Source organism: Hemicordylus capensis, chromosome 4 (assembly GCF_027244095.1).
Source record: "Hemicordylus capensis ecotype Gifberg chromosome 4, rHemCap1.1.pri, whole genome shotgun sequence".
NCBI classification, from domain to species: domain Eukaryota; kingdom Metazoa; phylum Chordata; class Lepidosauria; order Squamata; family Cordylidae; genus Hemicordylus; species Hemicordylus capensis.
Window position 1 is genome coordinate 136981754 of NC_069660.1, and position 27800 is coordinate 137009553.

The 27800-nt window shown below is 45.2% G+C and overlaps 1 protein-coding gene across 3 annotated transcripts in view; it reads left to right on the plus strand.

Annotated features, from left to right (window-relative positions):
• The window catches only part of STXBP3 (syntaxin binding protein 3), a 76495-nt gene that overhangs the window by 33762 nt on the left and 14933 nt on the right, over positions 1–27800 (plus strand). For all 3 annotated transcript variants that reach the window (XM_053250349.1, XM_053250350.1, XM_053250351.1), the window contains 8 exons: positions 1589–1743; positions 2399–2489; positions 2763–2887; positions 6435–6539; positions 14732–14789; positions 15032–15097; positions 17321–17401; positions 20579–20717. In XM_053250349.1, the coding sequence (XP_053106324.1) occupies positions 1589–1743; positions 2399–2489; positions 2763–2887; positions 6435–6539; positions 14732–14789; positions 15032–15097; positions 17321–17401; positions 20579–20717 (820 nt within the window). The remainder of the gene's footprint in view (positions 1–1588; positions 1744–2398; positions 2490–2762; positions 2888–6434; positions 6540–14731; positions 14790–15031; positions 15098–17320; positions 17402–20578; positions 20718–27800) is intronic.

Sequence of the window (27800 nt, forward strand, 5' to 3'; positions counted from 1 at the left end):
CTACGTAGAGCACATTGTAGTAGTCCAACCTGGAGGCTACCAGCTGGTGTACCACTGTTTTCAGGTCATTCTCAAGGAATGGGTGGAGTTGTTGAATCATCATAGCTGGTAAAAAGTGCTCCTGGCCACAGACTCAGCCTGAGGCACCAGGGTAATTGTAGCCTATTGTCTGTTGCCAGAGCAATGTGAATTCCAGCAATAGCACCCTTGTTGAGTCAGTTTTCATGAAGAATAGCAAAGGGCTTCACTGCCCAAGAAAGCGCAGCTCTGAGTAGCCACATTTCTATACAATATTTTCAGCTATACTATAGAAAGGAAATTCCTGTTTAGAATTCGCCAGTGTACTTTTGGACATTCCCCTAGACTGAAGAAGGAAATTGTTTTAAGAGCAGGAAGATGTGCAGTCCTTACAATAGTTTGCTTCATTAGTAAGTGTCAAGAGGTGAGTTGTGCTTCTAAAGGACATATTAAAAATGTGACACTTTAGTGCTTACTATTACACAGCTCGTTTTGGAAGTTTCCAGTCATTGTGGCCACAGGGAGAACATTTAAAGTACACAGGGAATGTCTGTTAAAACGTTAGAATCCGGATGCGATTTTCAGTGGTGTATGAGTGAGATTTTTGCATCTACTTCAGCTTCTTGACAGTTTTCCTCATTGCTCAGAGTATCTGTTACCTAAACTCTACACTCCTATAATTGTCCCTCTTCCCCCCATTCCCACAGAGGCATGTTACATAAGTTGTAATTTTTCAGCTTCTTTGCAGAACTCACTACAAATGGCAAAAAGCCAGAACAAACGAAATAAACATAATAGCTATTCAGATTTTCTGTTCACCTAAGCTAGGATTCTTTTTTCTGAAAAAGCCTAGGATTAAGACTTCGTTCCCTTGATGATTACGTTGATATTGCATTATACCATGCCATATTGAACTGGCATTCCTCCATTTGGATGGTTTGTGAACAAGTTGAAATGCATATGATAATGTCTGTATGTAAGAGGAGAAAATGGAGAACAGCAGTAAAGAAAAAGACTGTGGGTAGCATCCAGAACTTGCATGAGCCCTCTGAAGAGCCATTCCTGAGGGTTGAGGCATCTTGGCAACAACACAGGGTTGTAGTATGGTTGGCTTCAGGAGGAGGGGGGATCCCGAGAAACCTGCCAGAGGCTGCTGCTTCCCAACACTTGGGAGCAGTTTTGGGGGCAGCTTGTGTGGAAATGGGGCGGCTTGTGGGGAAATGGCTTCAATGAGCACTGTTGCACTTACACAGTTATGTAGCAAGCCAGTGAGAGCAATCAATAGAGTTTTTCAAGAGGACACAGGAGGAGAAATTTGAAAGAGGGTGTGGAAGACATAATTAGGCCTTTAGAAACAGCGAGATTCATTTAACAGCGGGATTATTACTTATGGATAAAACATATCCATAAGTTTATTTTACATGGCAGTGAAATAAAGTCTCTTTCCTTACAATTTTTTGTGCATGAATTGTAATATGACAATAGTTCTCAAACAACCTTCCCACATGTTTGACATTCTAGTTCCTCTAGCAGTCTACAATGAAACTTTTTTTTTTTAAATTATACTTAGGTATTTACTCTTGATGTCCCCAATGCATTCTATCGCTGCTACAGTCCCAATGTGGAGAGTACAAGTGAGCCTGCATCAACACTGGAACAAATAGCTGAGCAAATAGTTACATTATGTGCCACTCTGGATGAAAATCCAGGTGTAAGATGCAAAAGGTATGACCAAAGTTATTGCAGGTGTTGTGAACTCTGTCGCTCGATAGAAATGGAGTTCCATGCTCTGAGCAGTCTAGAAATTCATTGTATTGCCTATTGTGAAATATAAAGTAATGCAAATCCATTCAGTTATGTGGGAAAGAAAATTGTAGGGCAATGCATTGTCTTTTTATTTTCAGTGTTCTTCAGAAGGCACTTACTGTTTAGTTGGAAGTTCAGGATGAATGAAGAGAAGGAGATAAGCCAAAAGATGAGTTCTACACCAAAAGGAAAACTTCTTAGTAGGACATATTAAAAATGTCCATATTCTCTTCATCCAGAAGAACTTCATACTCCCAGGGTTTCTAGAGGCTACCTTAATCTACTTTTGTTCCTTAACATTTTTCTGAACTCTAACTGCTTGTCTGGGGAGGAGAGAGGAAAGCAGATCTTATCAAATGCTTTATAGAGAGCGCATCTTGTCAATTTGTTTTTTTCAGAATAAAGAATTGTACAAATATCTTGCAGGTGATAAGAAAACATTAAAATTTTCACAGAACACATTAACCTGAGTGTTTTTAAAAGTTCTTTTAACTAGTAAAGCTACTTATCAAGTTCAAAAGCTCTTGCCAAAGTTCAACAAAAATGCTTTAGACATTTTTAAAAATCTTTTCAGCAATCCATTGGATAATGCCAGCAAACTAGCACACCTTGTTGAGCAAAAGCTTGAAAACTACTACAAAATTGATCAACAAAGTCAAGCAAAGGTAGGGCGAAAGTTCAATTTCATCTTGGAAAGTTGTGGCAAGTAACTATGGACTGTTACCTGGTCACTTTATTGTTATCCTGGGATGTTTATAAACATTGCAGCAAATTCGAGACTACTGTAATACACCCTATGTGAGGTTTCTTTTTTGTTTTAGTTGGCCTTCAAGAATGGACTGCAATATTTTTTGCTGTACTGTTTCAATTTCTTCAATTTTTAGGTCATTGTATGTTTCTAGTTGATAAATGTCCTTTTTCTCTTCTTTTCTTTTTAGAGCAAAACCCACTCCCAGCTTCTAATAATTGATCGTGGTTTTGACCCTGTGTCAACTGTGCTCCATGAACTTACTTTTCAGGCAATGGCTTATGATCTGCTACCAATTGAAAATGATACATACAAGCAAGTATAACTCTTTATACAAACCTTTATGCTCTTATCAGAAGTGGGTAGAATTGTGCAAGAACTTCAGGGTGAACTAGCATGGGGAAAATGCTTTCCTCCTGTTTTGTCTTATCCCTCATTGATGGTAATTAAACAATTTCATAGCAGCTGAAACAATTAATTTAACAATTTCAAAGTAACTATGGTTTATTTAAAACCATAGTCTGATTTCTCTGCACTTGTAATTAATCTGTCTGTGTGATATTGCTCTGTTGTAAATCGGGTTAACTTTCCCTATTTAAGTGACCTTTACAGAGTCCCATGGACATCTGTGTACTGTTTTGGGCAATGAATCTGTGTCAAACATGTGAAATATAGACTTATGGTGGACTCTGCACTGGGGGCAGTAGAAATTCTTTTAACTACCATTGTTAGCTTCTCATCTGATCAGGAAATAAGTACTGAATGATGCCTACTAGAGAGTTCAACATATTTAATTTCAGGGTCAGCCAAAGGATTGCTGAAACCCCAGACAAAGCTTGGCTTTGGTGCCCCCTGCCCCCTTCATCCGCACAGGCAAGCGCTTTCCTTCCATCCCAGCCACCTACCCATTTGCTGTCCTCACCATTCTGCTGCACCCGCCTGCCACTGCTGGCTTCTTCTGGGCATCTGACCTGCTACAACATGCTATAATGACATTGCCACATGATGCAACAATGTGATTATAATGCACTGCAGAAGGCCGGCTGCCCAGAAGCAGCCAGGAGCGGTAGACAAACCGAGCAAGGAGAGCAAATGAGTGTCCGAGTGGGTGACGGGGATAGGGAGCGGCCACTTGGTTGCCTGCCCATTCAGATGATGAGACGTGCAGGTGAGCAGCGCTTGCATTGGCTTGTTGGGTATGACGTGACTCAGACCATCACACCCCTCCCTGTTTGCCATAGGTGACCGCCTAGTTCACCTAGTGGAAGGGGCAGCCCTGTTTAAATTGGTGTTGCCCATCAATCAGCATCCTGTACCACATAATTCCTCCTCCTTTGCTTATGCTCATGTCCACAAGGAAGTAGCTTATATAGACACTGACCCACATTTCCACAGTGTAACACAAGTGGCTCTAGTCCACCCCTCTGCTGTAGAAAGCAGTCTCACTTGAGTGCAGATTCTTAAAGTAGCACGTCTACACTGTATTTAGAGTACTACCCTAACCCAGTCTAAGTAGAGCTCCTGGAGTGTGGGCACACCACTAAGTATTTACACTTTTGCACAAGTCTGCCAGCGCTTTGTTAGATGCCTGCCGTGTGAGTGGATTGGAGCCACCTGTTACCCTGCAGAACATGTGGCCCACTGGCATGCTTCCCTTGTCCCATTTGTTGCACACCTGAAGTGCCAATGTTCTCTTTACAAGCCTGAAGTATTTAAATTGAACTTGGAGTCTGCACACTTTCCCCTGTTTTAAAATGAAGTGGTACAGCTGCCAAGTTTTATGCAGTTTGAAATCCTAAGAGTAGTCTCCTGGTTCTGTGGGAAGGACTGTAGCTCAGAGATCGAGAAAGTCACATGCTCTGTCCCCAGCATCTCCAAGTAGGGCTGGAAAGGGCTTCTGTCTAAAATCCAGTCAGTGTAGATGATGCTGAGCTAGTGAGACCAATGAGCTGACTCTGTAGAAGGCCACTTAATTTTTTTAAAAATGGTTTTGAGTTACTGCAAAGAGTAGTCTCCTATGGTAGGCAACTCTCAAGATATGCTGTAGAAAGCTTAGAATCAGCTTCTATTTGTTAGCATATACAAACTTTCACAGTAAGATTTCCCCCTCTGAATAAATTTAGAGCAGGATTGCACAACTCAAATGCCATGGTGGGCCAGAACCAACCATGACTTGGTGTGCAGGGGTCAAGGTCAATTTTCAACACATTAATTATTACATTAAAATTAACTAACAACATTAATGAACTGAGTTATCAGCTCCTTGTGGATCTGTCCCCTCTGTTAAGAGACCCACAATTTTAACCAAGAATAATGGCCAGAAAATAGGCCCTGTTCCTGTTCAGTCACTGGAGCACCTGGAGTGCATGTCCCAAACAAATGCCAAGCCTTCTTCTCTCCCTACACTGCTGTCATTTTTATACTGCAATCCTAAGCATATGTATTTGGGAGTAAACATTACTAGGTACACCATGGATATATTTCCAAGGAAACATGGATAGGTTAGTGTTGTAAGGCACTTTCCAGAGAAAACAGAGGATGGGCTCTCTCAGAGAAGACGGAACTGTCCGAAAGACTGACCCTCTGCCCTTCTGGGGTATGCTCTCCCTGTGTCCACCTGATGCTGCTGTTCCCTCCCACTCCATTCATCGCTGCCATGGCTGATCAGTTATCAGTACTTAATGGCAACAGGTTTGCCAAGGAGGAGAACTGGTCTTGTGGTAGCAAGCATGACTTGTCCCCATAGCTAAGCAGGGTCTGCTCTGCTTGCATCTGAATGGGAGACTTGATGTGTGAGCACTGCAAGATATTCCCCTCAGGGGATGGAGCCACTCTGGGAAGAGCAGAAGGTTTCAAGTTTCCTCCCTAGCTTCTCCAAGATAGGGCTGAGAGAGATTCCTGCCTGCAACCTTGGAGAAGCCACTGCCAGTCTGTGAAGACAATCCTGAGCTAGATAGACCAATGGTCTGACTCAGTATATGGCAGTTTCCTATGTTCCTATGCTTGTTCATTGATCCATTGCTGCCATGTGCATCTCATCTAGTCTCGAGCAGCCAACTGCATTGAGCTGTTGCTTCTTGCCACTGAGAGCTCTTCGTGGCTCCTGCTGTGGCAGCAGGATATTCCTACTTGGGAGCCAGCAAAAATGGACAGGATTTGGCCCCTGGGCCTTATGTTGTGCAGGCCTGATTTATTAGAAAAAGAGGAGTAACTAATCTATTCAGGCAACAGATAAATACAAAGTGTGAATGATGATCAACATAGCTTTTAACTAACTTTCCATTTCCCCCCTTATTTCTACTGCCTTCTGGTTGAATCAGTTTATGTGAGTTTCTATACGTATAAACAGTGTCTTGTGATTTAGTGCCTAGTGTGTTCTGTAGTATTCCTTCTGTTCTCAGGGATCTGCTTAATAGTTGTAAGTATGTCATGCTAAGCATGTTGGTTGCAGAAATATGAAAGAAGCCCCAAATCAGAGTCTGTTCTGCAAGTACATGTGAAGACAATATTTGGGTTATTTCACAGTTTTCAAATGAGAGAACCTTCACATTGGGGTATGAAGACATTGAATGACTTATGCTGATTGTAGAAGAAGCCAAATGTAATGACCTCAACTTAGTATGTACAAGGAAATTAATGGTTTCAAAACTGCCTTAGATAATTCATATCTCACTGTAATGACCTAAATAAATTAGGTGTTATACATCACATCTTGATACTGCATATTCAAAATAGGTTTTTGAAATACCTTTCTCCTATAATCACTATTACGTATTTAGGGGGGGGGGGGAAACACCCCTGTATTCTGCAAGTTTACCTTTTAAGTATTACAATAAATAACCTGCTTTTTTCCTAACTGTAGATATAAGCCAGATGGTGGAAATGGTAAAGAAAGGGAAGCTGTTCTAGAGGATGATGATGACCTCTGGGTGAAAATCCGACACAAGCATATTGCAGATGTTTTGGCGTATGTGAAAGTTAACATCCTTTACCATTTTACGTGCTGTTGTATGGTAGCTACTAAGCAGGACTGAAACTATCTAAAGCCTCTTGCATCTGCTGCAATTTGGCCAAAGTAATTAGTGCATTTTTCTTTGGGGTAGGAGTGATCCCTGGCCCTCTAAAAAGGTGATTGTATAGCTACTTTTTAAAAAGCCTTTCTTAGATCTGTTGGATCTAGGAAAAGACCAGCCAGCCTCAAATGTGTCTATTTGGGGCAAGGTAATCAAGTGGGTTGTGGGTGGCCAGCTCCAGATTATTGACTGGAATATATCCAGAATATTAATCTGGTTTCAGGCCTGCCTTTGGAGAAGAAACTGCTGTGATTGCACAGGGGGAGTGTGTTGTCCATTTGCCTGGGTGTCCCAGTAGCTTTTGATACCATTGACCATGATATTGTCCTGGACAGAGGGGCAGGACTGCTGGGGTGTACTTGCTGCTTTGCAGGGGTTCTGCTGCTACCTGTCAAGGTGGTTCCAGAAGATGGCATTGGGGGACTCTCGTTCTGTTCAGTAGGAATAATCATGTGGTGTTCCACAGTGTTCCCTTGTGTCCCCTATGTGGTAACATTTACATGAAATAAGAGAGATAATGTGAGCAGGTATCCACAGTTCTTCGACATGGTCTCTTTGCTGTACACGAATGGGCTTTGTGCCTGCACAGAGACCTCGGTGGAATTATTCCAAGCTAATTTCTTTCCCAGTAGGTGGTAGCTCCTCCCGCTTCCGGTGACATCATGGCCACCCTCCTTCAGTCTTTTTTCATCTGCCGATGGAGATACATTGATCGTGAGTTGCTCCAAGGTTAAAAAAAATACACCTTTGTTACTCCTTTTTCTTCCTATCTTCAATCTCTAGTTTTGCTCTTCTTTCTCATTATTATTTCATTTTTTCCACTCTTTCAGTTAGCAGTTTGATTTATTTTGTGCTCCCCCGCTCTTCCAGCTGCTCTGTGCAAGAGTCAGCATTTTTTTTGTTCCTTTGGCCAGCAAGACCAGTTTCAAATGCTGCGTTGGCTGTAGGGCCAAGTTCCTATCTACTGACCACCACAGCCTCTGCCTTTTTTGCCTTGGCAAGGCCCACAAGGTCAAAGCTTGCGCATACTGCACCAGATTCACCAAGCAGGCCCGAAAGAACTGATCCTCCCATCTAAGATCTTGGCTCTGGGAGCAAGCCCTCCTATCTTCAGAGGCAGCTTCTGCCCAAATCATGCAAGCCACTTCTCTTCCAGCTGCGCCTCCTTTGGGCTCACAACCCCTTGTCTTGGCCAGTGTGCCCACCTCTTCGAGGCCTTCAGAACACACGGCTCCCAAGCTACCTGAGTCCATATCTTCCGCTACGGTGGCTGACCCATCCACAGCTCTGCCGTCCTCAGGCATGAACGCCTCCACCACATCCACTAAATGCAGAAAGGAGAAGGCACCTATACTGCCCTCCAAACCTTTTAAGTGTTGGATACCCTCCTCAGAAGCTCCTGCCCTCCACAAACCCAAGTAAAAACATAAACTTTCTCATCACCGGGAAGTGCTCATTCAGCAGCGCTCAGGCCAGGTGTTAACCCCCCGAACACCAGGGCCTTGATACCAAAGATCCGCTCGATACCTGTAGTGGATTACTAGCCATTGTCTCAGAACAAGCCCACGTGAGGGGAAGAAAAATGCAAAATCATCCCCTCTATGCTTTCCGAGCAAAGGTTTTCCCCAAAACTTTCATGTAATCTTGGTAGGTTCTAAGGCTGCCACCACCACCCACTTATCAACAGCTTAAATCCCCCAGCCCACCCAGGTTTGGGTAGAGATCACAGGGAACTCCTTTTGCTATTGGAAATGTATACAAAAACCTTCCACATGCAAGCTTACATGTGGTGAGAACACTGGTAGTTGCTGAAAATCTGAGGACATGTTTTGCACCAGGTTTGGACCCCCTTCCAGCCCCCGCTTTTGTGAGCCAAAAATCCACTCAGAGAGGCTTGTAAAATGCAAAGAACAAAAAAGAGGGGAAAACTTTATTCAAAATATTATAGATGGCTTGTGTCTGAGGCTTTCTCAGCTTTTAGTTACAGATAAACATACTCAGTGGTTACAAGAATACCTCACAATGCACCCCAGATGATATTAGGTGGCACACTTTAAAAATTGTGGTTACCGAATTGCAAAGAACATGAATGTAGGAAAATATAAAAGCACCTTTAAAAGCTTTCAGCTAAACCATCATAGAACAATATCGGGGATGTACAAAACACACACACAAGAAAACTGAAAGTCTAACACACACTCTGACTAAACAAACCTTTCCCTAGACTAACTTCCAGAAGCCAAAGCCCTGGCTTCCTTCTTGCTCACCAAACAACAGTAGAGGATTCAGGTTTCCTGCTCTCCTGTCTTTCAAGGAGCTGCAGAGGTCATTCCATGAGAGAAATCTCCAGGCTAGCTTTGACCATGAGGGAGCAAAACTCCATTGCTCCTCACAAAGCCTTTCCGCCCATGCTTCTCTCACCTCCAGCCTAGTTTCTTCTAACGAAGTAACTCCTCTCTTCCTCCCAAGGCTCTCTAGGTCCCACCACCTGGTGTGTTGATTGGCTGATCCCTGGAGTTCACAAGTCTGTCAATCAGGACACGGCTCACTTCTGGTTAACTCTTTAGGGGAGAGGAAGGGCTGGTCAGTGACTGATCACTACAATACTGAAAATCAGTTTCTTGATCAGGAGAAGGATTTCGATCCAGAAAGCTAGTGAAACCATGAAACTGCTCCACGGGAGGGTCTAGACTATGAGGACCTCCAATTGAAGTGGAGGACTTGGAGGCACAGTTCGAGACACTGTTTTCTAGGTGCCCTCGCCCAAGCTCCTCATGAGCCTATACTGACCATAGACCGTACGAGGCCATATTGACCTTTACTATGCTAACTGGGACAAACACCCAGCTTATAGGTCCTATAACACCATGACCTCATACCTAGGGACCTCAATCCTTATGACACCTCTCAGTGGAGCTACGCCCACACCAAATGGCCCTACCAGCCACACGATCCCAGCTGGACCAGTGGGACTACCATCAAACCTACAGAGATTGCCCCCGCTCTCCACAATGCACCATCTCAGCTCCCCTTTGCCTACCTAAGCAACCTATGCCACCACCACTATCTGCCCTTCGACAATCCCAGCAACAACCAAAACCCAAGCCTGCAACAACAGCTGCAAACCCTCCCACGGCTTCCAACTCCCAGAACAGGGACCTTCCGCAACCTAATTCTGCTCAACGGTCCAGTAAGGCCACTAATCCGAAACTTGCATAGCCAGACACGCTGGGCACCCAACCCCCTTATAGCACTGAGGACACCTCAGGTCAAGAAACTGATGAAGATAGTGATGCCCAGTTCTCCATTTCCGAGCCCACATCCCTAGCATCTTCCCCCATCAATCTCATAACCGACTCAAAGCCAGGTTCGCCTTCAGAGGACTACACAATTTATGCAAAATACATATCCCGCATCGCCACTTCCTTAGGCATACACTTGACCCACTATTTGGCCTGATAGAAGCGGATAAAAAAGCCCCTATTTTTCTTCCTTTAAATGCTGCCCTCATAGATATTGCCAGGGCTTGCTGAGCACGGCTTTTTGTTATCTCAACCTACAAAACACTTGGAATCCTTCTACAGAGTCCACACAGAGGACCACCAAGCGGGAAACTACCTACAGCATCACTCCACGCTGAATTCAGTGGTGGTGGAGTTCTCCATATCTAAAAATAGGGCTTGCTCCACCTCCACTCTTCCAGATAGGGAGGGCAGGAAATTGGACACTTTTGGCAGACACGTCTATTCCATTTCCGCTCTGTATCTCAGATTAGCCAGCTATCGGGCCTATAATGCTTGCTACAACCATTTCCTCTGGGAGCGCCTAGCCCCCTTCTTAGATCACCTACCTCCAGATAAAAAGGACTCAGATAAGACATTCTTCAAAGAGGCAGCACAGTTAGTCAAGCAGGAGCTGTATTCCGCCAGACATTCAGCAGAATGTGCAGCAAAGGTCATAGCCACCTCAATTGCAGTCTGTTGTCACACATGGTTGCATTCTTCTGGCCTTGCCTATGAGGCCCGATCCCGTATCGAGGACCTCCCCTTCGATGGCAATGCCCTATTTGGAGAAAAGACAGACAAAACACTACAGAGGGTCCAATGCCTTTGCAACACGGCTCACACCATGAGCTACCAGCCACCCACTCCTAGACAACAAAGGCCAACCAGATGGACCCGCACGCCAACTCAAGAGGTCGTCCACCCAATATCAGCAGGGTGATCTCTCCTTTTGCACCCCGAAGTTTCCACCCTACATGAAATAATCTTCATACACCACCCAGCACATGCCAACCAACAAGCCTAGGCAACCTACCGCTTTCCCCAAAAAGCAGTGACTCTCCAGACCAGCGCCAGTGGGGCATCTGTCTGTCTGTCTCCCTACCTTTCATCATGGGAGGTCATCATATCAGACTTGTGGGTCCTCAATCATAAGAATTGGGTATGCGCTGGAATTTTAATCCATACACCCATTCAATTCACCAGTCACCACCAAAGCCACCCCCACCCTACTGGCGGAGGTGGCTTCACTGCTCAACAGACAAGCCGTCAGAGGGGTTCCACTCCCCATACTTCACCATTCCCAAGCATGACGAAGGCCTCTGTCCCATTCTAGATCTACGACAACTCAACCGATTCATCTCCTACAAACGCTTTTGAATGATCACCATCACAACTATTCTCACCCTCCTACAAAAGGACACTTGGTTCATCTTGCTAGACCTCAAGGACGCGTACTACCGTGTCACCATCCATCCTCAACACCGCTGTTTTCTGCCTTTCAAGGTTTGGAACAACACCTACTAGTTCATGGCTCTCCCCTTCAGCCTAGCATCAGCCCTGAAGGTATATACCAAATGCATGGTGCCAGTGGTGGCCTTCCTCCAGGGGCAGGGCATCCAGATCCTCCTGTTTCTAGATGACTGGCTCTTGGTGGCCAGTATGCCCCAAGCTGTCCTCCATGCCCTCACCACCACGACCACCTTCCTGAACAACCTAGGCCTGCTAATCGACTATGAAAAATCCAAGCTGATACCCACCTGGTGCATAGAGTTCCTAGGCCTCCTGTTTGACTCAACTCAGGCGCCATGCTCTATCTACCAGAATGCAGAATTGAATCACTTCTAGCTCTGGTGACCCAGGTACTCCCCATTGTTGTCACAGAGCTCGGGTCATCCAGCAACTGTTAGGCTATATGGCTTCTACTACACTTGTCCTCCAACATGCCTGCCTTCATTCCAGGATCCTTCCAAGTTGGTTCCTGCACAACTTCTACCCCCACACAGACCCTCAAGCTTGGTGGCTCACAGTACCTGCCATAGTCTGTCAATCGTTTGTTTGGGGGACAGATCTCTCTAATATCTCCATGGCTGCCCAATTTCATCCCCCACGGTCCTATCACGTCCTCACCACAGATGCCTCAGAGACTGGCTGGGGTGCCCAACCTGAGATCTCTCCATTCAAGGTCTCTGTAATACAGAAGAGCATCCACACTACATAAAATACTTAGAACTTTGGGCAATTTTCAAAGCCCTCGGGGGCTTCTTACTGTTCCTACACCATTCTGTAGTGACAACACTGTGGTGAAAACCTATTTAAACAGACAAGGTGGCACAGGCTCCCTCAGTCTGCTTCACCTATCTCTCAAACTCTGGTCTTAGTGCGTAGACCACGGCCTATAGCTGTACTCATCCAAGGAACGGCCAGGCCAATGCCCTCAGCAGGGTAGGAATGGACTATCACAAGTGGCAACTGGACCCAGAGTCTCCCAATCTGTCTTTCTATGCTGGTTCCACCCAGATGTAGACATCTTCGCGTCCCACCTGAAGGCCCAGTGCCCGCTCTACTTAACCAGAGCAGGTCGGGGAACCCGCTTGTTAGGTGACACCTTCACCACAACATGGACAGGTCAGACAGCATACCTGTTCACTCTCCCTCCCCCATCCCTCTTCTACCTTGGGTACTGCACAAGATTCAACACGACCAGGTGGACTGCATCCTGTTCGGATGGGGGTGGGGATGCCCTGGTTTTCCCACCTCCTGCACCTCTCAGCAGGCAACCACTTTCGCCTGTCTCTAATTCCTCATCTGCTCACCCAACAGGCAGTTCAACTACTACACCAGGAACTGCACAAACTCCACCTCACCGCATGGTGGATATCATCCGCTTTCCTCAGTCCTTGCAGCAAGTCCTCTCTACCGCCAAGAAACCTACAGCTAAAAGGTCATACCAACATAAATGGAAACACTTCCTTACCTTTCTCAAATCCAAGCACATAAACCCCCAAGAGGTCTCTGCTAAGCACATATGTACTTACCTCCTTCCGTTGAAAGAAGCAGGCCTCAAAGACCTTGTACTCAAGAATTTCTTCAGAGATTTAGCCCACCTCTTCCCTGATGCCCCCGTCATGTCTCCACCCTGGGATCTTTCTCTAGTAGTTACCTGTCTCATGAAACATCCTTTTGAGCCCTTGCAGATGATCTCTCTTCTCCTCTCATGCAAGGTAGCCTTCTTAGTGGCTATAGCATCTGCCAGACGGGTGAACAAACTACGAGCCCTGCGAGTGGACTCTCCTTATCTCGTCTTTCACACGGAGAAGGTGGTGGTCCATCCAGACATCACCTTCTTACCCAAGGTAGTCTCTTTTCATTGATCTCAACCACTTACTTTACCAGTCTTCTTTCCCATTCCTAGACGATGCACAAAGTCATCTTCATGCACTCGACGTCCACCGGGCCCTCGCCATTTATATTCACTGCACCTCTACCCTGCGTTCCACCCAGTCTCTCGTTGTTACACATTCTGGCCCCAACAAGGGTGGCTGGGCTTCTGCCCAATCCATATTCAGGTGGAGAGTCAAGACTATAACCTTATGCTATTAATTTACCAAGGACTTACCTGCTCCCATAAGAGCTCACTCCACTAGACCAGTGTTGATCTCCATGGCATTTGACAGAGCGGTTCCGATAGACGTCATCTGCCAAGCAGCAACCTAGGCATCTCCTCACTCCTTCATTCAGCACTATGTGCTAGATGTGCGCTCCCATAGAGATGCAGCTTTTGGCACAGCAGTCCTACAATTGCTCTTTGCCTGAACTCCTACCTCCAGGTAAGCTTTGGGCATGGGTGCAGCTTGCTATGCACCCATTCATGTAAAGCACAGAGACCATGTCGAAGAACATCAGGTTGCTTATCTGTAACTTGGGTTCTTCTAGTGGTCATCTGTGCTCTTACACGCCCACCCAACCTCCCCTCTTAGTTCTCCATGTCATCGGACTCAAAGACTGAAGGAGGAAGGCCATGATGTCACCAGAAGGGGGAGGAGCTACCACCTATTGGGAAGGAAATTCGCTTGGAATACCTCCAACAAGGTCTCTGTGCAGGCGCAAAGCTCATTCGTGTAAGAACACAGATGACCACTAGAAGAACCCAAGTTACAGGTAAGCAAGCTGACATTCTGCTGACCAACCTCCTTATGACTTTGCCCCCTGATGAGGGTGGTGGGAGGAGCCCCAGCTTTTCTCTCTTTAGTTTGAAACTGGGAGGAGGTGTGGCTCATCTTTGTGAAGCATTGTGGAAGATCCCTACTTTCTCTTTGGCTCAACACTGAAGACTATGGCTAGGGTTGCCTGTTCAGGTGGCAAACAGCACTGCAGGAGCACTGCTGTCCTCTGCCAAAATTAGTCTCAACCTTTTCCTCAAGCTTTGGAGGGGAAATTTGGAGCACTGGACTGCAGAGGTGCTCTGAGTGCCAGTCCCAACAAGAACTAACACCAGCCTTTCCCTTGATTCCAGATTTGGAACTGAAGGGGAACAGGAAAGGTACCCCCATTGTGCTGAGCTTCTGAAGTTTTAATGGGAATATTGTTTCTGAGCACAAAAAGCATCTGTGCCCCACAACTTGCTGGTTTGATTGGATCCCTACTAAATGGGCTTTCTCACTAATCCTATCTAGATGTGCTTGAGGGAATTTTACCTTATGCTTTTTAAGCCATTGTATTAAGCAGATGACAAAATAGATAGTGCTTGTCATATTCTGCAACTTAATTTAGAAATGAAAAGTTGTCGTCTTTTACTCTTTCAGAGAAATACCAAAACTTATGAAAGAAGTTTCTTCAAAAAGAAAGGCAACTGATGGGAAAGTAAGAAATACTGAATTTAAATTAGTGTTACATTTTCTTTTAAGTTCTCTGTATAGCATAACTTTACATGGCTAACAGCTAAATATGTTGAGAAGGCACTATTAAAAGTAACTAGACCTGTGCATCTGATAGGTATTCCAGCTCTCAAAAGAGAACATTTGCAAGACACACTAAATGTGAAATATATTTCAAGAACTACTGAATGTGAAATATTTGAGATTGAATTTTGATCTGTTTTCCAGCTGTCTTTAAGTAATCTTACTCAGCTCATGAACAAGATGCCCTATTTCCGCAAACAGATTTCTAAGGTAAGCAAAACTTTATATATTGGTGTTCTTGAATGCTGTCCAGTTATAAGTCTTAGTCTGGTTACAGATCTATCCTGTGGCCAGTTATGCTGGCATTGACGTATGGTTGCAAAGTCTTCCCTTTTGACCTGGCTTCTGGATCTTGTGCTGGTACAACAGTGGCCACAATGTGCAAAATGCAGTTTCGATAATCCTAGAAATTGAGCAGATACAGCATAAATTCAGGCAATTGGTTACAGTAATTGGTCTGATCAAGCAAGGCAATGTCCAGCATTCTTGTGCTGGCAGAGGCCAGCCAGATACCCGTGCATGTGCAAAACTAGGTGTGAAGGTGGTAGCCTTCTTGTGTTGTTAGACACAACACCTGTTACTTATGTGTACATGGGTATTTCATTTAACTATTTTTAAGCATGTATGTAATTTAATTTCTATACTCCTCTTCCTAAAGAGGTGCAGAGCAGTTTACATAAAAATAAAAATAAATACATAATAAAACAAAATCAGAAAACATTTAAACCAGATTAAAATTCATTAGTTTTTCATTCAAGGAATGGGCAGAGTTGTCGTATCAATCTCAGCTGGTAAAAAGTGCTTCTAGCCTCAGCCTGAGGCACCAGTGTGGGACTTGGGTTCAAGAGCACTCCCAAGCTACAAGTCTGTTTTTTTCTGGAGAAATTTAACCTCATCCAGAACAGGAAATTCTATCCCAACTTGCAGATTATGACACCAAGAATGAGCATTTCCATCTTGCTTGGATTCAGCTTCACTTTATTATCACTCATCCAGCCCATTACTGCCTGCAGGCAGACATTTAAGGAGCTAACCCCATTTCCTGATATTGCTAACAAGGAGAAATAGATTTGGGTGTCATCAGGATATTGTACCAAAATCCCTGATGACCCTACCCAGCAGTTTCATTTAGATATTAAAAGGCATTAGTGACAGAATGGATCCCTGAAGGACTCCATATAGTAGCTCCCGTTTTGAAGAGCAACTGTCACCAAGCGCCAACATCTGAAATCTATCCAAGACATAGGAGCGGAACCATTATAAAAGAGTGCCTCCTATCCCCATATCCCTCAAGCAATCCAGAAGGATACCATGGTCAATGGTATTGAATGCAGCTGAGAGATACAAAAGAGCCAGCAGAGTCACATTCCCTCTCTCTTTCAATTTCCTGGTGAAGGTTATCAGGCCAACTGAGGCTGTCTCAACCCCACAACCCACCTTAAAGCCAGTTTGAAATGGGTCTAAATAATCAGTTTCCTCCTAGACAACTTGGAGCTGTTCTGCCACAGCCCTCTTGATCATTTTCTTCATGGCAAAGAAGAAAATGTCTCTATTTTCTTTTCTCTTTGCCCCACTCTCCCTGCAGCCAGCCACCGACACCGCACCCCATCCCACCGCCGGCAGCTGCAATATTTAGAGACAAAAGGGGGAGATTTCCCCTTGCACTCCCCCTCCCCGCAGCGGCAAAAGCATGTTTGTCTATGGGCAGCAAAAAGGTTAATCCACCCCTGGGTCTAACCATTGCCTTCTTCAAACAAGATGGCATCCTGCCCTCCCTCAGTGAGTTATTAATGATGTCAACTAGGCCAGTTCCAAAAACCTCCCTGCAAGATGAAATCGGCCATGTTGGGCAAGGATCCAAAGAACAGGTGGAAGGCTGTACCGCTCCAAGCAGCTTGTCCACATCCTCAGTAGTCACAGACTGAAACTGATCCAATCTAATTTTGCAAGAGGGATTGCTGGACACTTTCCTAACTTGCCCTGCAGAAATAGTGGAATCCAGATCGGCCCGAATGTGAGAAATTTTATCTGCAAAGGACTCATTGAATGAGTTCTATCATAGCTAAGACTTGTTGATAAATGTGATCTTCATAAACTTATCTGAATTCTTATATAATGTTTAACATATGGAATTGTGAATATCCCACTTGATAGGAAAACCCAATGTCTGCTTTGTGTGTTTGTTTTGAAACATAAAAGCTTAAGTAATACGTTAGCTTTAATTCAAGTCTTACAGATTTTATTTATAACATTCATCCAGCAAACATTTCGGCCTCTTAATTTTTGTGGAATGTGATTCTTCTCTTTAAAAAAGAAAAACACAGCAAGATAGATTGGATAAATGAAATTTTACAGGCTGTATTTTACTATGTAGTTTCTCTTGCTGTGTCATAAGCATTTACAGATAAACACATTTTTGCTTCTGTCTTGCAGCAAGTAGTACATCTTAATATTGCTGAAGATTGCATGAATAAGTTTAAGAACAATATAGAAAAGCTTTGTAAAGTTGAACAGGTATGTTAATCACCATGTGTACAATTCTGTTTATAAAGAATATGGTACTGTTCTTTCCAGCTCAGAAATACTAGTACAAAACTGTTGCTACAAAAGGCCAGAAGTGACAGCATGCACCGCAACAGTATTGCTGCAGCACTCTTTTTCCTGGTCAGAATAATACCAGGATGCAATTGCAGCGATCTCTTCTTGCCCTTAATGGACAGTTGCAACAGCAACTTCTTGCTTCTCCAGTCAGAAGGACTATATTTCTGTCATGCCACCTTTGCAAGTTCTAAAAAGTTAAGAGTGAGATTTTAGTAATTCCCCAGTACTATTTTCGGGGACTTGGTGGATGAATGAGCCAGTGTTGAAGGAGAAGTGGAGAGGAAGCAACTAGATGTTAATTTATTTGCAAGGGATGATGAGGTAAACTCATTTCTCTTGGTAATTTGCCACATGATTCATTAACAATTGCATCTGTAAAACCCTGTCCCAGTTGCTGCTAATACTGTTCTGACTTATTTTTGCAGTCTGCCTCCTGACTTTAGCAATATAGCATAGTTTGAACATCATCTGGGAAGCATGGGATAGTTCAGCTGAAAGGACAATTATATCATATTTACCCAAACAGAAGACCCTGAATTTAAGACAGCCCACTTTAAAAATATGGGTTAAATACAGGAGGCCCCTGTTGTTGACGGGGTTCTGTTCTCACCTACAATCACAAATACAGAAACTGCAAAGAATGAAACCTTAACTCTATGGGAACCTGGGGGTTAAGTTCCTGCACTTTCTTTTCTTTCCCCCCCTTTTTTGCCAAAAATCACAAAAGTGGGAGGGAAGCAGAAATAAAATGACTACCTTCCTCTCCAGCAATGCCGCCCCCCCTCCCCCTTCGGCTGATTTTTATTTTTTATTTTTGCTGATTTTCGCAGGCTGTTGCAAACACGAGCCACAAAATGGCTTCGTGCTGCCTCCAGACAGGAAGTGACATCGGAAGTCGCTTATGGTGGCCCAGGAACTATGGATAGGTGAAAACCACCTATTTTTAATACTGCAGATAATGAAACTGGGTCTCTAAGACACATCCTCAGATACGTGAAATGGTAGATAGCGAGAGCTACCTGTATAGGTTGTACTATTTACTCAAAAGGAAGAAGACCTTGAATTTAAGACAACCCCCCATTTTCTAACATCAATAACTTGGAAAAAACCTAGTCTTCTGCTGGAGGAGGGGAGGAGTCAATCTGCTCACGTGTTTTTGAAAAAATAATAAAGAAAAATTAAAAAACCAGAACAGGAAGCAAGAGAAGTCATTACAAGAGAATGTACTATGAAATCACTGGGCACTCCATTGTCTCCCCGCCCCACTTCACTAAAAATAAATAAATAAAAGGAGGGAAAGAAATGGAAACAGAATGCAAAGAGCTCTCCATCATGAAACAGCAGCAGAGTTGTTTTCAGCTCTCCGCTGCTGTTTTATGAAGGTAGCATTTCATGCCTGGACACTCTATTCTCTTGCAAAAAAAAAGGAGGAAGAGGAAACAAAGACCACAGAGAGAGCAACTGGACAGGTGGGTGGTTGGATGACTAGTCTGTGCGCCTTCCCCTTGCTTCTCCTATCCTGTCTGGGCATATGTTTGCAGCTCCTCAGAGAAAAAAGCCCTAACTAACCCCACCTCCAAGCATTCCCCTTCAGCCTTTTCTTCACAACCAGCAGCAGGGGTCAAGGAGAAACGAAGGCAAGGAAGCAGAATGGGAGGCTGCTGGTTGTTTTGTTGTTATTGTTTTAAATTAAAAGACAGTGCTTCCTGGGCAGGGATGGGAGTGACGTGCTTCTGATCCAATTTCCAAAGGGGTCTCATGTGTTCCAGGGGGAGCTCTGTGCTCTCAAGCCCCAGCCTTCCTGCAATTGGCTTCTCTTTGCCCTTCTGAAGTTTTGTGATCACACCAAGGCTGAGGGTGCCAAGCCAACATATTTCAAAGAGGGGACTCTTAAGTGCCCTTAGAAGGTGCTGGCTGCTGTTCCTCTTTGCTGGCTAGGGTCCGTCTGCCTGTGCTGATCGCTGAGTTGGCTACTGCGTAAAGGCATTAAGAGCAGCAACCCCACCATCAAAAAAGAAAAAAAACCAAGCACTTCTGCCCAAAAAAGTACTTTCTTTTACTGCTGCCTGCCAGAGCCAGCACAAAAACAGTGCAAGAACAGACAGCAAGCAGCTGTGCCTCATCCTGTAAAGTGGGGAGTTTCCTCCATCTTCTCTGCCCTCTGCTTTGTTTCTGCCACATGTTACATTAGCCAGAGTAGTGGCTAATTAGGGTAATTTTGGCTCTCATTCCTTGAGGATGCCTTGAGTGTTGCCACTCAAGGAGATCAAAAAGGAGTGGGTGGGGGTGTCAGACCTCATACCACAGGTGTTCATTTTGCTAGGAGAGGAAAAACCTAAGTTAAGATAAGTATACATTCTTGGCAGACACACATCTCCTAATCAAAAGTGTCATATCTGCAATAAAAAAGGGGAGGAGGGAGTGCATGGGCTTGGTCGCCTTTGAGTCACATTCATGATCTTAACTAGCTATACAGAAGAATCCCGTTATTCACGGAACCTCTGTTCACAGTTCCACATATCCGCCAGGTATGTCATTGACACCCATTTTCAGTATCGACTGATATGAAGGGGTTAAAACCCGTGTATCCACGGTTCCTAGAGGGCTGGAAATGGCCGTGGAGGTCTTTTGCGCCCACCGTTTTCTCTCTGGGGAGCCTTTTTGTGGTCCCTTTCCTTTAAAAAATAATTTATTTATTTTTTAAATTATTTTCCACCATTTTTTGTGGTTTTGGGCAACATTTTGGGGCATTCCTGGGCACATGGGGGGATTCCTGGCTACATACAGGCCCCATGGAGCACATCAAGTAGGTTTAAGTTATTTTGACAGTTTTTTGCATGTTTCTCCCCATTTCCCCTCCACTTTGGAACCTAAACCCTGCCCCTGCTTCCACATAGCAACGATGACTCACTACTTGCGGTTCCATTACTCATGGCAGTAGGCAAGGGACAGAACCCCCATGAGTAACAAGGTTCTCCTGTAGTTAGTTAGTTGTCTGTTTGAATTAGCTAAAATATAGATCTTTGGTATACCTGAATAATGAAGGTGTATTTGCTACGATTAAGGGCACCTCTCTTCTTTGTAATTTAGGATTTGGCTCTTGGAATGGATGCCGAGGGACAGAAAGTTAAAGACTCCATGCGAGTCCTCCTTCCGGTGCTGCTCAATAAGAGCCATGATAACTATGACAAGATAAGAGCCATCCTTCTCTATATCTTCAGCACAAATGGTAAGGTTTTGGTCTTCTATTGTTGTAAACCTGTCCCACTAATCTGGAGCTATAAATATCAGCCACTGGAGAGTGAAACAGACAGGGGCAGGAAGAAACAGACAGGAGCCGGGCAGTAAGCAGTTTCTTCAAACCATAGTCAGTCCGGGTCGGAATATCACCAGTCAGTCGAACAGAGTCCAAATCATAATCCACAAACAGAGTCCAAAATGGTCCAAGGCCTAAACACAGGCACGGCAAACAGGAACACAGCCAACTATCTCAGTAAGAACATCGTTGACACCAGCACAGCAGCTGTGGCAAAGCCGGCTAATATAGGCTGAAACCATGTGCTGTTAATCATGGATCCCTGACTCAGCAGCCTTAAGAACATAAGAACAGCCCTGCTGGATCAGGCCCAAGGCCCATCTAGTCCAGCATCCTGTTTTGCACAGTGGCCCACCAGATGCTGTTGGAAGCCACAGGCAGGAGCCTTGCTTGTTAGTCTAGCCGTTCTGCACATGCAGTCCTTTATCTCCTGCTGTCTCTTTGAGTGACACCTCTCCACTGCTGAGACCGCCCGTCCTTCTTCCATAGGAGCTGCTATGACAGGCTCTAACTCTTCTCCAGCCTCCCATGGGCTGGTCTTGCTCTCCTCTGCAAGTTTTGGACCTTGCACTCTCACCTCTGCTGCCATCCTGTCCATCTCTTCCTCCTCCTCCTCCTCCTCAGAGTCCGTCCACGTGCTCATGACATCTGTCTACTGTACAGAGAAGATTTAATATGTAGTATAGTACTTTGAATACATCTTGCACTGTACCAGATAAATGTAAGGCTTAATGAAATGTTGTTCATATTATGTGAACTATCTGAAAGGCATGACACAATCTTCTAATGGTGTCATTTGCACAAGGCTTAATGAACTAAATGTCCATTGTCATGGACAGATCACCATCTGGCTATGGTAGGATTTGCAGCTGCTACCCACCTCTGCAGGGGTGAAGGACCTATTAGGCTGGTTCACCTGAGGAGGTTATTGGATCCAATAGGATTCCAAGAAGCCTTGGAAGGGTTTTGAGTTGGCTCTGCTGATGCTCTGGTGCAAACATGGAATAACGAACTCACTAGAGCAGTTGACACAACCGCTCCTAAGTGTCTCCTACGAGCTGCTTCAAAATTAGCACCATGGTATTCGTAAGAATTAGAGGAGCTGAAGCGGCAAGGTCGATGACTAGAGTGCAAGTACAGGAAGACTCAAAGTGAAGCCGGTGGATTACAACACAGAGCACATTTAAAGATCTATGTTCTGGCAGTATGAGTGGCAAAGAAGTGGTTCTTTTCTGCCCGCATTGCTTCTGTAAGTTCATGTCCAGCGGAGTTGTCTAGGGTTGTGAGAGGACTAGTACGTACCCCCTCCCGCTTGAACTTGAATTTGGAATCTTTGATCACCCACTTTGACGCTTTTAATAACTTTTTTGCTGATAAAATACCTTGTGTTCAGGCTGAATTGGATTCTGCATTTATTGCAGAGTCTACTAGGGAGGTGTCCAGCAACTTCTCTTATGGGATCAGATTGGATTACTTGTAGTTTGTGACTCTTGGGATTGTGGAAAACCTACTTCAGACTATACTGTACCACCTGTTCTCTTGACCCTTACCCAACATGGCTTATTTCATCTGCCAATAGTACTATCAGGGAGGACATGATGCCTCTTTGCCTTAAGGAGGCTATTATTAGACCTTACTTGAAGAAACCTGCACTGGATCCCTTGTAGTTAGTCAATTATACACTTGTCTCCAATCTGCTATGGTTGGGCAAGGTGATTGAGAGGGTGGTGGCCTCTCAGCTCCTGGCAGTCTTGGAGAAAACAGGTTATCTAGACTCACTTCAAACTGGCTTCTGAGCAGGCTATGGGGTTGAGACTGCCTTGGTAGGCCTGATGGATGATCTCCAATTGGGTATTGAGAAAGGGAGCGTGACTTGGTTGATCCTTTTGGATCTCTTGGGGGCTTTCGATACCATCAACCATAGTATCCTTCTGGGTTACTCAAGGGAGTTGGGATTGGGTGGCACTGTTTTACAGTGGTTCCATTCCTACCTGTCTGGCAGATTCCAGATGATGTCATTTGGAGACTGTTGCTCTGCAAAGCGGGAATTAATGTATGGAGTTCCACAAGGCTCCACACTGTATCCAATTATTTTTAACATCTACGTGAAACTGCTGGGAGAGAGCATCAGGAGATTTGGTACAGGGTGTTATCAATATGCTGATTACACCCAAATCTATTTCTCCATGTCAACTTCATCAGGTAATGGCATAACTTCCCTAAATGCCTGCCTGGAGGCAGTAATGGGCTGCATAAGGGATAACAAACTGAAATGGAATCCAAATGAGAGGTATAGAGGGGGGTTAGGATTCAAGAAATTGTTTAGATCTGCCTGATCTCTGTAGAGACCCATGGTTACTCACAACTAGGTCTTCTGCACCTGGACAGGAGGACCTCGGAATAATTCTTTAGCTCCGTTTAGGCACTCACTGGCCCTTTGAGGTGCAGTGATATCGGAGCCTACAGAGTCGGTTGTAGAGCACCTCCCTCTTCAGTTCCTCCTTGTCCACTGCTTTCATTGCCTCGGGAAGGTTCTTCTCTGATGATTCCCTCGTTCTTGTGAGGGAAAATTGTGGGGGTTATTATTACTTTGGTTTGATTTGGGATGTTTCCTGACTATTCCGACTCTATCTGGACTGATTTGCATGATATATCTGGTTTCTGACTTGGGACTGTTTTCTGGACTCTGCTTGTCTTCCCTCGATTTTGGCTTTTTACCTGTTTTCCAGGCTGACTTGGACTGTTTTTTTGGACTTGGCTTGACTTTTGCTCTGGTTATGGCATTTTTATCTCCGATTTCCCAGCTGACTTGGATTGTTTCTCGACATGTCTTTGTCTAAAGGTTTTTAAAGGTGTGCAACTTGTAAGGGCAAGATGCCCTCCAGTGATGCGCACTCTGACTGCCTTTTGTGCCTAAGGGACTTCCACAATACTAGTGCATGTAAAGTTTGTTTGGCCTTTAAAAAGAAAACTTGCCTCCGTTGAGAACTTCATCTTAAGGCTTCTTTGTATGAATATATTCTATGTCTGGGAACCCCGAGACCAAGTCCCCTGTCACCTCCTAAAATGTCGGCATAGGCACCTTCGACGTCAGATGCTTCTGCTTTTAAAAAGCCTCAGGGAGGGGGTCAGAGAACAGTCCCATAAGCATGGACACAGTCACTCTGATTCGGAGCAGCCATGGAAGAAAAAGAAAAAGAGCTCTCATTCGGCAGCTTCAGCAGTTCCGGTCCCGACGCCAGGCAAAGCAAAGTTGGCATTGGGCCTGACACCATCTCCTTCCTCAGCATAACCTGGGACTTCCTACTCTCCCCGACACCCATCTGGAACTGTGATGCCACCTTCAGTGTCAACTTTGACCTTGATGCCGAAATCTTTGAGGCTCCCGAAGTCAGTCAATGCTGCTTTGATGCTGAGGACCTCGACTCGGAAGCAGCATAGGCGCCAGCTACAACAGTGTCGGCGTCGATGGAAGCATGACCGGCACCGGCGGCTTCAACGTCGGAATTGTGATTGGCAACGAGACGACATTCATCCAAGGTCTTGGCTTCGACACAAGAACAGCCCTGCTGGATCAGGCCCAGGGCCCATCTAGTCCAGCATCCTGTTTTGCACAGTGGCCCACCAGATGCCGCTGGAAGCCTACAGGCAGGAGTTGAGGGCATGTACTCCCTCCTGCTGTTACTCCCCTGCAACTGGTACTCAGAGGCATCTGATAGACCTCTTCTCCATGAAGTTATCCAAAACCCTCTTAAAGCCATCCAGATTGTTGGCTGTCACCACACCTTGTGGCAGAGAATTCCACAAATTGATTATGCACCATGTGAAAAATTACTCCCTTGGCACTGATGGCTCCCAGGATTTCTCCAGTGCGCTCGACACCTCCATGCCCTATCGTGATTTCTCAGGTCGACCCCAGCTTACTCACCTCACCGTTCACCAATACCAGTGAGACCATCTTTGGACTCTCCTGCTTTGCAAACTTTGCTCAGAGAGGAATTGGAACACCTTTTAGGGTCTACAAGTTCTACTCCCTCCGAGACCACCTTTAAAGGTTTTCTAAACTCTCAGGAGCTTGATGGGGATGAACCACAAACTCCAGCTCCAGTCCCCAAAACACTAACAGGAGGTCTTAGCACTCCCCTCCCATTGTGTCCCTCAATTGGAGAGGCTCCTTTTCTCAACATCATGTCTCTGCTGATCCCTTGGACTACCATAGTTCTCCAGAGGCTTTTGATTCCGCACACCTCAGAGCTAGGGAACATTTCTGTTCGCGCTTGATGTACAATTCACCTGCCTTATGACTTCGAGAATATAGGCTGTGGAAAGCAAAATATTAGCAATATTACCTACTCCATCTCTGGCGCTACCTCGAGCACCGCCACCTACCCCTGTCATCACTTGCTCCTGTGTGTCCAGAGCGCCCTGAACCTCTGGAATGCTCCAGTTTCACCTATTCTGTTGGATGTTCCTGGGTGACCGACACATTCTGAGCCTGTGATACCATCTCATCCTCTGCCAAGGGACCCTGTTCCACAGACTCCTGATTCTGACGATGAGTCTTCATACCCATCTGACCCAGAGTCTGATGTATCTGAGGTACCTCTGAGTACATCACCTGATGATGCTTTGGGTTCTCAGCCTTCAGATTCCCCTTTTGAGGAGAACAAGTCTTACCGGATTCAAATCTAGGAGATGGTGAGGGCTTTGGGCCTGGAAATCCCTCCTCTAGAAGAGACTGTCACAGACCCGGTTTAAAGCTATCTAGTGTCAACATCTGTGGCTCATCCCACTGTCTTGCCAGTGCTCCCTTTGCTGGTAACTGCTTCCATGGCAGCGTGGTCAACTCTGGTAACTTTGACCCTCCCTTGCAAGAAGGTAGAAAACCTGTACAGAGTTCAAGAAACATCTTGTCCTTTTCACGTACCTGGCACCCAACTCTTTAGTGGTAGATTGCATGCTTCAAGCCAAATCTAAGTGGACTGACTCAGCCCCCCATAGACAGAGGGCCATAAGTTGGACTTGGTGGCATGGCAACTCTACTCGGCGGGCTCTCTTTCACTCAAAGTGGCCAATTACTTGGCCAAACCCTGTTGGATGGCTTGACTCCTTGATGCATGCTGGTTTCTATTTGAGATATTTCCAGGTCTCCAAACATGAGGCAGGCTTCATTTTGCACTTAGGTGAGCTGAACAAGTTTGTCAAAACCTCCAATTTCTGCATTATCTCCCTACAGTCGATCTTGCCACTGCTATGGGAGGAGGAGTGGTTGGCGTCATTAGACCTGAAAGACGCTTACTTCCACATTTCTATAAGGCCTTGTCACTGCCAATATTTACGTTTCTGCCTTGGCACTCAGGCCTACCAGTACAAAGTTCTCCCATTCGGCCTCTGTGCAGCGCCTAGGCTGTTCACTAAGTGCATGGCGTCTGTCATTGCCTACCTACATGTCCAGGGCATCTCTCCATACCTGGATGACTGGGTTTTTACAGCTAGGAACAAGTCTACTCTCCTGTCCAATTTAAAGTTTACCCTCTGTAGATCTGGGGCTCAGTGTCAATTGGAAGAAGTCGATCCTGACCCCCAATGTACTATCCAGTACATCAGGGCTGTTTTGGATGCGAAGGAGAAATGTGCCTGCTTACCTGTAGAACGCATCCAGGCCCATTCTTCCATGATCGAAGCCTTCCAGGAAAACCTGCAACAACGGGCCCGATCCATCCAGCATCTGCTGAGCCTCATGGCTTTGTGTACCATGATTGTGATGAACGCATGCCTGAGAATGCAGAGACTGGAGCTTTGGCTGCTGTCTGTCTTCCGAACAAATCTGGACAATCAAAACAAACGGGTGGGCATCGGCCTAAATTCTCTGGGAGATGTTTTCCAACTGCAGTGGAAAGACAAAATGTTCTACCTCTTTCCTCCTTTTCCGTTAATATCCAGAGAGATGAGGAAGGTATTGCAAGAATGCACACAGTGCATTCTACTCTGCCCCTGGTGGCCCAGGCAACCCTAGTTCTCCTTCAACTGTGCAAAGGGTTTCATTGTCACCTTCCACCTTGGTGGACCTCATCATGAGGGACAGATGATTGATTCTACATCATGTTCTCCAGACCCTCTCACTGACATCCTGTTAAACGAGAGGAAGGCCTCTACGAGGCAGAATTACAAATGCAAGTGGAAACTTTTTGAATCCTATGCATCTTCAAAGGTGTTTGACCCTTTTAGGGTTTCTATATGCCAAATATTGTTTTACCTCACCTCACTCAAGGGTTTGGGCCTCTCAAACTCTTCTCTCAAGGTTCATCTAGCTGCCATCTCCTCCCACCACTCAGGCTGGGATTGCAAGTCAGTTTTTGTTCACCCAGATTCCAAACGTTTTTTGAAAGGGGTTAACAACCTGTACACCGCCCCCCAAAATGTGGCACCGGTTGGGCATTGGAGCCTGTCCCTTGTGTTATCCACACCCACAGAAGCTCCCATTGAACTGCTGTTGTCTTCTTCCATGAAGCTTCTGTGCCTAAAGACTGCTTTCCTACTGGCCGTCACATTGGCGAGATATGTCAGTGAACTTATGGCATGGAGAGCTGACTCACCTTATACAAAGTTTTTCCCGGACAAGGTCATCCTGCGTCCGGACCCTGCCATTTGCCCAAAGATTGTCGGATTTCCACATTAATCAAGACATTGATTACCAACTTTCTTCTGTAACTCTTCCACACCCCTCGAACATGCCATGCATGCCTTGGATGTCCGCAGATGCTTGCTTTATTGTCTGGATTGCACTAAGACTTTCAGACAATCTAACAAATTGTTTATCTCCTATGCAGGAGTTACTAAAGGTTTAGCCATTTCCAGACAAAGATTATCTAATTGGCTAGTGCAACTTACTTTCCTGTGTTACAAGAAGCAAGGCGTTCAGCCGCCCTCTAAAATCAGGGTGCATTCCACTAGAGCCATGGCTACCACTGCTGCCCATATGTCGGGCATCAGTAT